Raw genomic sequence first — 12,506 nt, 5'->3', positions numbered from 1 at the left:
CCCTGTTTCTTTCTCTTTTTTTTTTTTTACCTGTTTTGTCACCCAAAACCCTCCTGAAGTCATTGACTTATTGTTGTGTCATTGTCTTTTTTTTTTATTGCTGCGTTTCATCTCTTCAACTTAAATATTTTTTACAGCTGAAATGTGTTGGTTTAAAGGTAATAGGAGTTGAAATGTCAGTTTTGTGACATATGTGCAATTCTTCCTTCCAGTCTTGTTACTTTAGCCCCACATCTGTCAAGTGATAAAGCTCGCAGTGATTTCTTCACTCGGACGTTTATAACTTGGATGAACTTTGGGACTTTTTGTAATGGTGGTCTGCTTGGTCCTCCGGACTGATTTGGAAATGAGTTGGGAAAAAAAATATATAAATAAAAAGTTGCAAAAGGCAGACGGCACTTGGCTCAGAACTAAAATGTTGGGAGTTTTCTTTTTTTTTTTTTTTTAAACTGAACATCTGGTCAAACATCTGCAAAGAGCAGGGGAGAAAACTGGAGTCAAGTATGGAGTTTTTATTGTTGTAATAAATAGCAGCGACAGCCATGTTAGTTTTAAGAATTAGAAAAACGTGTCTCGTGGGAAAGCTAATTTTTAAGGACATTTTAACTAGCTTAAACTTATGACGACGTATTAGGGTAATTGTAGATGGGGAGGGGAGAAAAAAGGAGTATATTTTCATCAAAATTTGAAAGTGCTCGACCTTTGAAACTCAGAAAATTTCTGCAATTCATCTAAAAATGTCTTCTTTTTTTGGCACAATTTACTCTTACTTTTTTTTGTCTTATCTACTGCAGACTTTTTTTATCTAAAAAAACCCTACATTTTAGGAAAAAAAAGTAACAGGTTTTCTAGTACCTGTTCATAAGGTTTACTAGGAAATGTTGTATTTGCTGTTTTTGCACACATTTGTTTGCATTTTGTCCCTATTTCCTCAATCAAACATGTGGTTGCTATGCTAGCTGCCCGGGAGCTGGAAAGTTAGGACAATTCCAAGGACCCCTGGAAATTTTTTTTTTGAGGTGGGGGGGGGGGGGTGGTTCTAGAAATAGAAAAATATCGAGGGCCCTGTTAATAACAAAATTAATATTAATATCATGTTTTTAAAATATTTTTTTTTAGCAGTCAAATATAATTTTCCCATCCCAGACCAAAGAGCACACGTCTATATTTGCCCTGAACTCCCCCCCGGATCTGCACAAAATGGTTCGTTCCTGCTCAGCGCGCGTGACGTGACGGTGTTCAGCAGCAGTCAGTAGGAGACAAGAGCCAGTGTGGCTGTTTCTATGCTGCTAAGAAAAATGATAAAGTCAGGTTTTCAAAAAAAAAAACAGAGAGAAGAGCAACGTTCTCTATCCTCAATTTGTAACCCAGTTTTTCTCTGAGAGGTGGGTAGACTGTGTGAGATTATCATCCATTTAGCATAGTTAGCTTAGCTACAGACTACTGTTTGCCTCCATTCATTTAATGAATGAAGGAACAAATCTACCAACATATTCATATGTTTAACTTGTCCCTGTACTTTTTATTCCACTTAACAACAGGTGAGTCAGTGAGCAGCAGCTCTGATACCAGCATAACTCCCTCTTGCTCCCCCCTGTCCCAGTGAAAAAGGTGAGCAACGCTCTGTTCAATGACAACCTAGTTAGCATCATTCCAGAGAGGCTATGTGGATTTTTTTTTCTGTCTTTCTGCTCTTTTTACAATTACACAACAACAAAAATATATTTATTACTGACAGATATTATTATCTTTATAAAAAGATCATTTAAAAAATAGCCTCCTGTCAGTCCAGATAGTCCTACATAACATGCTGACAACTTTTAACAAATATAGAGAAAACATACTTTTTTTGTTAAAGTTATATTTCTGCTGCTTGAACAAAATGCATATCATTTTTGAGAAGTCTGGATTGCTTTATGTATATTTTGCATGTTGCCTATGACTGTTGCTGGTGGGGAGAGAGACGCTAAAACTAATTAAAAAATTAAGCAACCTACTTGCATACTGTATGCGTACTGTTGCATTTAAATTCACTAGCAGTAAATATTGTGCTAGTTATCAGTATTGGACCAAAGAAAGCAAGGCAGTTGCAATCCTTTAAAATTGTGTCTCTTTTGATGGGTCAGATAGACTCAAGAAATAGTAACAACAGCTGCGAAGGGGGGGCCCACTTTAATTTTTTGTCATGGGGCCCAAGATTCCTGCTAGCTGCGCTGGCTAAATTACACGAGTGCATCTCTTCAACCCAAACTGTTTTCTTGGAAGAAAATAATTTTTTTTCTTCACTTTCACAATTTCTCAGTTTTTAAGTAGGTACTTATTTTGATATTAAACTAGGGGAAAGTGTTAATGAGGGTAGATTTGTAGCAGGATTGTTCTGTAATCTTACTGCTAGTAATTGCACATAGCAAGGCCAGGCATCGGCTGGTATAAAATTTCTCTGCCATGACCTTGAGACGTTTGCGCCCCAAACAAGTTTTCTATTGTTTGTAATATCTCCACTTAGTCAAAAGAGAAGGGATTTGATTTGAGTTAGTTAAATAGTGGTAAATGAAACATTTTTTAGAGACTGGGAACATTTCAGTCATCAAAAGCTCGTTGAAAAGTATTTCAAACACAATTTGAGGTTTATTAAATCTCTACTCTTTTTGTAAAACCTAAACATTTATTTTGTCCCCATCTGTAATGATTAGGCTCGTCACTGAAACACATTTTGCTGGACGATAAATTGTCCCAGAGGTTATTGCGGTAAGCGAGAATATTGCTGATTCGAGACCATTTCCAAATAACGTGGCGTTAATGGTATAATAAAGCAAGAACACATTCTCAAAGGTCATTAATCTTTCAATTCTAATGAACATTAAAACGTGAAACTGAAAGAGATTTTAAACATCCAAAATAAATAAATAAAACAACAAATCAAATGAATTTGTGACGTCTCTGTAAACAAATGTCTGTCGATGTAAGTCTGAGCTGAGATTGTTGACCAGCTCTGTCTTCCTGCCACATTTCCCACTTTATTTGTGCTTTATTGAAACACTTTGCCCGCTTCCCCAAAAACAAACCCCTACGGTCTGGGCCGGCTGCTGCTCCAAAACAATTTCCTACTCTTGATAACGGCAATCTGAGATTTTCATTCATCTGTTGTTGTGAGTCCACAACAGTGGCACACGCAGGCCATCTTTCCACCACGTAATGATGTGCTATAAACAGGCGGCGTTGGGGTGGAGTGGGTGGCAACGGAGGGGAGCGACGGGCAGGTCACCGCAGACCCCTCAGGTAACCTGACACGGTCACACCGCGGCCTGTCCTCTGACAGCCCAGTCAGCTTGTACGCTCACCCCACTGGTGAGAACATTTCGGGCAGTGAACACGTTGTCAGCGCAGAGGTCAGGGTCCACCGGCGGTGAGGTTGGTGGGGTGGGGGCGTTTATGTAACTCTGTTTATTTCTCCGCTGAGGGCGGCGGTGGATGCAGGTCATATTGACAGGCAATAAGACCGCTACTCTCAGCTAGCACTTCGAAAACACGTGTTGGACGCTAGTTAAAACCAGCTTGTTGATTTATGTGACAGTCGAGGCTTGACGTGACATAATTGTCACGATTCGGGTGCATCATTTTTGATGCATCTTTGAAGTGTTGGTAGAAGTTTTTGAAAACCTTTCTCGCATCATTTCAATTGTCCCAGGTGTTAAATGGTGGTCCATAAACTGGGATATTATTACAAGATAAATCAATTCCGTAATTTGGTAAAAGAATTATTCATTTTATTTCCATTCGTCACTCACAGAGGGATGCATTTCTTAAATTTTGTTTTTGTTCTTTGTGACGAGTTTGGTTTACAAGTAATATAAAGGCAAAATTAATTTAACAAAAAAAGAAAATTGTGCAAGATGCAACAAAAAAGTATGTGCTGGGCGTAATATTTGGTCCCTTTATGTAAATTGCTGCATCAGTGTGGTCTGTTGCAGTGTTGAGATGTTAAGGAAGCCCAGGTTGGTTTTATGACAGCCTTCAGCTGTCTGCATTGTCGGGTCTTGTGGCTCTAATTCTTCCTGGACTCAACACTGCATTGCTTCTCTAAGGGGTTTCCAATTAGAACAGCTGGCCAATAAAGAACCGGGATAGTGTTTTTCACTAAAGCAGGTATTGGTTCTTTTATCGGTGTGAACAAGTTACAAGTTTTGCAGGAAAATAAAAAGAGCATTTCCATACAGTGATTCGGTGAAGGCTTTTCGCCGAGGACACTTTTCCACTTTCCTCCCGACTCTGAGAACTTCATTTCAAAATGAAGCAGCGCCACTGCTATTTTCCTCATCAAACCAGGTGAGAAACTTCTGACCACGCTGGTGAAGGAGCGGCTTTACGCAAGAAATGTAGCTCATGTTGTGAGTGGCGGCTCCTGAAGCCTCTGTCACTAAACACTTCAAGACAGGAATAAGGCACCAACTTGGCCAGGGGGGCATTAAAGTATACCCATCGTTACACTGATTCCTCAGCATCAAATAACTTCCATTTTGAGTCCTTAAAAATAAAATACATGTAGTTCATATCAGAACTAACAAGCATGGGGTCTTCAAGTGTAATATCAGCTCTTCGCTGTGTGTTTAAACCATACATTTCCTATTGAAAGGATTCTATCATCTCTTTTTGTATTGTGGCTCATTTGCCACAAAAGAAAAAAAACATAAAAAAACACCCCACACATAATAAAGCCAAGTGTCAATTACCCTGGCTGTACTTTGCTCAGTCTCCATAACGATAAAAGGGCCTGCTTGCCAGTATATCAAAGTGAAGTGATAAGGCTTGGGTTGAATGTTTACTGTCCAGACTGAACTCATACTGTGGACTCTTCAGACACATGGACAGCCCTATCGGCCCCTCTTCCTTCTGTTTTGTCCCTCGGGGTCCTTCCTCTCACAGGCTTGGTGGGACTCAGGCCACAAGATAGATGGATTAAACATTAACTTGTGGCCCCTTCATGCAGTCAGACATATGGACCGACAATGAAGCATTGTACAAGCTCTTCTAAGCAGGTAGACGTCATGCAGTCAGGGATTTAACGCTGGATAGAAAACGTGAAACTCTTTGATTAACTAAGGTAAGATGGTTGTACTTCCCGACGCGCCTTTTATCGTTTCTCGTTTGCCAAAATAGGTTGTCTTTGCACAGGGTGGAATGACGGTGTTCACGGGGGAAGCTCACACTTTAAATATGCCGGTGTGCATTACGTGCGTGGATGTTTAGCGTTGAGTAAATGCTTTGATTCAACTCAAGTCGATGAATCAAGAAAGTAAAGAATCGGAAGGGTGCACTGCCTTTTAGGGTTTCACAAACTTCACATCAAAAACATATGCAACAGTGTCAGCATTATTTTTATTTCTCAGTCTCAAGAACATTTCAGCAATATACCTGAAGTGAGTAGTATTTATTTGAGTTGAATAGTGCTCGTTTTTTGAAGAAAAAACACAAGCAAACGCCGATGACAGAAGTTCAGAATTACGGAGTTACCAAAGTGCCTTAAATTCATCAGTTCTTGGAGATGATGAAATAATCTATAATCATCAACCTCTCTAGACATATGGCCATCTGTAGAGATTTAAAGTAATCTACAATTACTGTTTAAACTGAGATTGCAATCCTTGTTGAAGACGTTTACTTTCCTAAAGGTCCACATTCACATTTTGAGCTAGTTTGTGTCTCTTTGTGCTGGGGAACCAAGCAGCTGTCTTTATGCCAATGTCACACTATAACTACTTTTATATGCAGTAGAGTTTTAAAGCTCTCCTGTCTCGTCTGTAGATGAATATTGTGTGGGCTATACGTAGAAACCCATCAAATTTAGCCTTTGCTTGCACGGACAGCGATATGATTATCGGTTTAGACTGCTAATTCAAAGTTTAACCTGTTGTACAGTAAACCATCCGCAGGCCTTTGTGAGTATTTTTTTTCTATACATGATTCCAGAATTGATAATTGGTCAATTATTCTTTAAGTGTGCCAAATCAAGCCTCTCACCTCTGGTTTTGAACTCACTCGATGTATTTGTTGGAGTCGTGCCTACTCGTCAAATTCTAAGCTAATGAGTGAGCACTGCATCCCTTAGCAGTCTTGGTTTAGTTGACACAAACATGTAAATCTGTTAGGCAAAAACCTTTATGCAACCATAACCAATCGCCCACTGTCCTGCTGCTAAATGACATTGGATGACATTCCTCTCCATATGTGTGTGTCTGTCTTCAAACCACATTGACTAAACCTCTCCGGACTCCAGCTAATCTGCTCTGTGTGTGTTTACATTCCTTTGCCTGTTGGTGGAAACATGAGGCTAGCTTGGCCCATTATCAGGTGGTGGGAGGTGTCATGAGTTCAGTTATGAACATGTGTTTTGTATAAATTTTCAGGTGAAAACGGTTATTATGAAACAACATTTTCATACCCCTTAAAGTTTTTTCAATTTCACATCATTATGTGATGGCCCATTACTTACTCCTTTGTTTACTTCCTATTTATTTATGTATTTATTTATTTTTGGCATGGATTTCTATTCAATGTTCCTTTATCTGATACTGCTGATGTTTCATGCGGTGAAACATCCCCACTGTGACACATGGCGATAAAAGCTAGTTGTCCTTTTGCGTTTTGTCACATAAAATTTGCTGTGGTAATGTGAAAAAATGTTTACCACCATTTATTTGTCTCGTCCCAATCAGTTGATTATTAATGGACAGTTATATTTATGAATTTTAGTCCAAACTCTTTATTTTTCGTCCCTTGAAGAAGTACCGGCAGAGAGGGCTGGGCAATAAAACGATAATGATACGTTTCATCTCTATGGCATCAATCACTCGCTCTTTGGTTACCTAGCAACGACCTGTTGCGTAACATGCGCAGTAGCAGTTTCATGTTGCCTCCAACATACTCAGACATGCTTCTTTCGGAGGACTGCGCCTGCTCGAGGCGGACTCGAAGCGAATGTCCACCGAACAATTTGTGCGAAAAGGTAAACTTTTTTACAACCGCGAACGCTTGCTCCTTGACACACACATAAATATGATACATTAAATAATAAATTTATTATGTCTACTGGACCTACTGTATTTGGGCTAGAAACCCAAACCTCATAAAGCTTAGTAATCATTAGGATTGTGGGGAAGGAAGGAATTAGTCAGGAGAAATCCCGTCAACCGGTACACTCACTCCTTTATGAAATCTCAGCCGTCTGCCGACAGCGCCCAAGTTTCACAGAAATGCTGAATATGTGAGAGCAGTTTCATGCTTTGCCACTGTTCCCCAAAAGTGCTTAAAAGTAAAAAAAGACAGAGGTGGAGGGAAAGGGAAAGGGAAAAAAGGAGGACAACAGCTCATGCGGATATTGTGGATAAAAGAGGAAATAAATTTGAACTGCGACAAATTACATGACAAGCTAAGGTTCATCTAAACGTGGTGACATGACAGACGATAATTTTAACAACATCTTTTGGTTTCACACTTCTCCTCTCATTTGATTTTCTTTGCAGCGTCTGATGAAAATGGATAACTGAAGACTGACAAGCAAATGTTTAGGGGCTACACTTATTTATCTACGGCGTATTCTTGCTGCCACTTCTTCATGGACGTCCAGTGCTCTCTGTAGCTCTCTCCATCTTCACGTCGAGCTGTTCGGCAGAGTTCGTCAGCTAAACATACCAACCTATTTAGGTATACATGTCACTGGCCCAGTGACATGTATACCTAAATACAGTCATAGTGTCATACTAAAATGGGAAGTACCACAGCGCATGATGTCATTCATCATTGGTTATATTTATTAACATTTAAGAAATGGTATTATGTTCTGTTATATAGAGTCTTAGTGCATTGTGCATCAGTTCCTCATTCTGTCTGTTGTCTATGCTTTGACACACTGCACTGTGTAGATCTTATACATAGATTGAACCTCTTAGAGAAGTATAAAACCATTATATGATACTAATAATGCAGATTAGATTTCTCTGTGCTCTGCCGATTCAGGTTCATCACCATTTGGTGTCTTACTCACTAGGGCTGAATTAACCAATACGGTATTGGTTTATGAGCACTTATAGATAAAAATGCATTACTCTGTGCCGTTAATGCTGATAGATATTGGTCACTTACCTTCACACCCAAATGAAATTGAGTGACATCCCAATCTTACTCCATAGGCAGAATTTCCCCCATAAAACCTGCCAAGCCAGGTGGTAGGGACGCTAAGGCAGTCCACCAGCGGCCCACTGCGTTTTTGTACAAAAGAAATGTTAAAAGTTACAAAAGTTCAGAGGTGCACGGGCAGGCATCATAATCTGGAAATAATAGCGTGCGAGGCCAATGGGCAGGGACGGCACAATTGGTGCGCTTCCCCCTCATGCCCAGTTTAATGCATCAGCTATAAACGTAACTGAACCCGTCTTCACTGTCACTTTGTATTAAAAACTCCATCTAAAACAAACAAACAATGCTTGGCCTAGTGGGGATGCAAGTAAAGCCTGGTGGCCCACCAGGCTTTTAACACACTGGAGAAAACCCAGGTAGGGTTTTATATGATATTAGCCGACTCTTTATAGCTGTAACAGCTTCAACTCTTTTTGGACGCCTTCCCACAAGGTTTAGGCTTGTTTTGATAGGAATTTATGATTTGTTTTCCAGAGTTCCATTTGTGAAGCCAGACACTGATGTTGGACGAGGAAGGTCTGTCTCGTAGACTCATCCATATGATTGCCAGACAGAGAGGCAATTGAGAGAGAGAGTATGTCTCCCACTACTGTAAAGTCCAATGGCGTCATGCAAAGCAAGATTGACTTTTCATTGCTCTTGGTGATTTAAGCCTTCGCTACAGATGCTTGGCCATGAAAACCTATTCTATGTAGTTCTCCATGCAATGTTCTTGAGCTAGTCTGATTTGTAGCTACTGGCGTTGACAATGACGGCGCATTGTCAACGAACCGTCTTCACCTCGTCGTCCATCGACAATGCAGTGTGGTTTACATGGCTGTTACGTGACTGATTTGCTGTTGTTGCTGTTGTTCCCATTGGTTTCCTATTTGCTATAATACAAATAACATTTGGCTGTTGTATGATTGGTAGTGAGTACGTTGATGACTGGATTTAATGTGCAGGTGACTTTCTATCACATTACCACACAGGAGTTCATCTAACTTTATCTAGAAAAATTCAAGATGTGAAAAGAAAAGAAATACCCTTCCTCTATTGCGGATTTTTTCCAGGCAAGACAAAGAGAAAATCCCACAATCCCATTAGATGGCGAGAATAAACATTGAATACATCGTCATTGGTGTGTGCCAGTATGTTTTAGTCTTATCTGTCTGAATAATCTTTCTTTCTCCTCTCTTCTGATTTCTGGCCTTTAGTCTCATGTGTGACGGCGCCACCAGCACGCTCCTCCATCACAATGGTCGACATAGAGAGCCACTACCATCCCCCGTCTCCTCTGGAGGATTCGGTGCTGGATGGTCCCCTGTGTGGTGATGACGATTTCATGGGCAGCATGGAGGCACTTCAGGACATTCCCTCATCCATTGACGAGGATGCCCTCAGCTCCCTCGACGTCCCGGAATACCAATCCTCCCACAATGGGTCTGAAGGTTCCAGTATCCTAGGTAACGCAAGCAGAAGAGTCCTCCACACTTACCTTTTTGCACGATGGTCAAGAAGTTCAATATTCCTCTCTTCTGACCTTAGCACTTTTTCATACCTACACGGGAGGTGAAAAAATGCAAACGGGACTTCCCATGGCTTTAACATCTCTTTAGATTTTTATTTTTATACTAAAAAAACATGCATTCTTCTTTTTCACAGTTTCACAATTATGCACTACTTTGAGTTGGTTGGTCAAATCCAATTAAAATACACAAAATACCTGGTTGTGGGCTTGTTCAAGGGGTATAAATAGCCCTTGTTCTGGTCCCTTGTAATATTTTTGATAACATTATTGAAACAGCAGAGTTTTTTAAAATGTTCCCCATTTTTCCCTTATCTATGCCAATGAAATGTTCATAGAACAGGGCGGCATTCTTAAAAAGTTTTAAGTTCATATATCTAAACTTGAGGCTTTAAAATGTTTTACTTTCAATAAAATAACTGGCCTTAAATACATTAATCACTGGTCTTAAATTAATCAGGACTATTTAATTTCATGTAGTTTTTTTTTTCTTTATTCTCATGAAACTGTGCTGTCAGGGAAAAGTTTTGAGTCGTGTCCCGACATCTTCATTGCGTTATGTGTTTTGAAGCGATTGAGTCTGCCGTCAGTGGCTAATATCCCCACCCTCAGTAGCTAGCTAGCTAGAAGAGCTAGCTCCATCATAGGTGCTCCATAAAAGGCTCAACGCCCGAGAGACGACGAACGACTGCGACAGGTAAAAGCCGTCGCCGCTCATGTGACGCAATAGCATCGACAGGGAAAAAAAAAAAAAAGGTTGACATTTTCAACTTTCTTATCTCGCATCGCTAGCCCGCTTGTTAGCATGTCTACGTATACAAGCTCGTCTTCACCACTGGCTCACTTCTGTTGTCAACTCATATGAGCCTAGGTTCATTAAAAAAAATAAAATAAATAAAAAAATGTAAACTTGGCACTACACTGACTGTAGAAAGCCATATGAATCCCTTGTATTTATAGTTTTTTTTTTAAAAATGTCACTCAGGCATTTGTAAGGTTTTAAAAAGTCTTAAAGTTGATTTACCTCAGGGAAAACACGCACCAGTAGTGCAATCTACATTAAGATTGCACTACAATGCGTTCCCAGTCCATTATTTTTTCTTGCTCAGCCTCTTCTACTGACCTACATCTTAATGCCTGTTAGCAAAAAAGGGTTTAGATTAACTGCAGTCTTTTTCTGAATCACCCAATGAGTCGCTCTCCTGGCCCACTCCCCCTCGTTCCTGTTGTGTGCCTTCTCTCTCCTGTGCTCACAGCTTCCTTTCTCGTCTCTTACTCTTTCTTCCTCCCCCTTCTTCGGTGAGGAATTCACACATTCCTCTGCCACCCTGCACAATCTCTCAGGAAACATCCGCTTCGCTGCTGCGTCTCCCTACTAAAAGACGTCGGAAGTCTGGCGAATCTGCCGAAAAAAGTTGTCGGCACACTGCAGGTGTAAGGTCAGCGCAGGCCAGCCAACGCAGTGAAGACGGTGGAAGCAATGGCAGAAATGCCGATGATGTCATGGAAGAGTCACCGGGAGGGGGTTCAGCAGCTTTTATGATGTATCTGTGGAGAGACGGTGAAGGATCGGAGCTGGCGTGTTCTCCATGTCCTCGCTCAGATGAAACATGTGGATTTGCACGAGGCTGGAACGCAGGCCGCTGCCAAATGCTGCTTATCCCCAGCCTGGCAGCACTCACCTAAACTCATGTGGCTTGACTTAGAGCCACTGTTTTGCACCACTTCGCCGGTGCTTTATGGGCACCGAGGAGGCTCTGCCAACCACGTTCCGCTCAGGCGGTGCAAATAGATGAGTGTTTTTGGCAACCCGCGGTAAAGTCCTGTGACTTGATCATAGCTGCTCTCTGTTTAACACTGTAATGGCTGTCGCAGCTAGCATGCTGAGATCTCAGTATAAATAGTTGCTATCATGGAACAAAGTTTCTTTGTTTGGGGGGAAAGAGGTCAATAATCTTTGAGTTTTACAGTTTGTTTTTTCTGGTAGAACAGAACAGCAAATGCTTTCACTAAAGTGGAAATAGTTGTTTTTTTTTGTTTGTTTCAAAATATTTTGAGGTTATTACTGAACTAATGTGCTGGGGTGTAGTGACGTTTGTCTGTGGATTAAGGCAAAAACACGATTGTTGTGTTAAATATTGTTTCATATGGAGTTGCTTTGGGCAGTTTTGTGGGGTTTCTTTTTATTTAATTTGCTGTGACCTGCTGATACAGATTTAGCCAATTTCTCTTCCAGAAGTACAAAATGTGGAATAAATAATTATTCTAACAATTGTGGTAATTGATTATTCTGACGATTAATTGGATAAAAAAAAATTGGTACATAATGACGATTTTTCATTTAACCATTTAGTCCCCTTTTTATATGCAATATTAGAAATGTATTAAATGATGCAACCAAACAAATCATTCATATCCTTTTTCAAATACGAAAATTAGCATTTTATTGCCTGAAACGCAGTAACCTGGTATTTCTTTTTGCGTGTTTGTGGCTAAAGAATTCAACGTCGGCATGCGAAAAGCTCAGCCTTTCCTGCTTGTCTTAACATCAGTACAGTGTAGGGCTAATCTATTGACTGTTTTTTGGATTAACTGATTAATATTTCAATATCAAAGGGTGCTTGATAGATTTAGTTTCTTTACAGAATTTGAACTCGGTCAACTTTTTCACAGAATCAGTTCTGGGTAGAACATATTTACAGACAAAGAAGAGTTTTTATCTTGCTTGCAAAATGTTTATGTAATGTTTTGCTCTGATTATGTTATTCTTTCAGTAAATCGTCCTCTTTTGAGTCTATATTCTCTG

General features: G+C 40.2%; 1 protein-coding gene across 2 annotated transcripts in view; it reads left to right on the top strand.

The window, feature by feature from the left end:
* The window catches only part of pparab (peroxisome proliferator-activated receptor alpha b), a 74,444-nt gene that overhangs the window by 45,255 nt on the left and 16,683 nt on the right, over positions 1–12,506 (top strand). The window contains exon 6 of one of the 2 annotated variants that reach the window (XM_032590469.1): positions 9,390–9,638. In XM_032590469.1, coding sequence (XP_032446360.1) covers positions 9,431–9,638 — 208 coding nt within the window. In that variant the 5' untranslated portion in view covers positions 9,390–9,430. Of the gene's footprint in view, positions 1–9,389; positions 9,639–12,506 lie in introns of those variants that run through there. The other variant, XM_032590486.1, reaches the window with a different exon arrangement.

Source organism: Xiphophorus hellerii, chromosome 2, assembly GCF_003331165.1.
Source record: "Xiphophorus hellerii strain 12219 chromosome 2, Xiphophorus_hellerii-4.1, whole genome shotgun sequence".
In the NCBI taxonomy this organism is placed as follows: domain Eukaryota; kingdom Metazoa; phylum Chordata; class Actinopteri; order Cyprinodontiformes; family Poeciliidae; genus Xiphophorus; species Xiphophorus hellerii.
The sequence above is the reverse complement of the archived record's forward strand: the minus strand, read 5'-3'. Positions and strand labels throughout refer to the sequence as shown.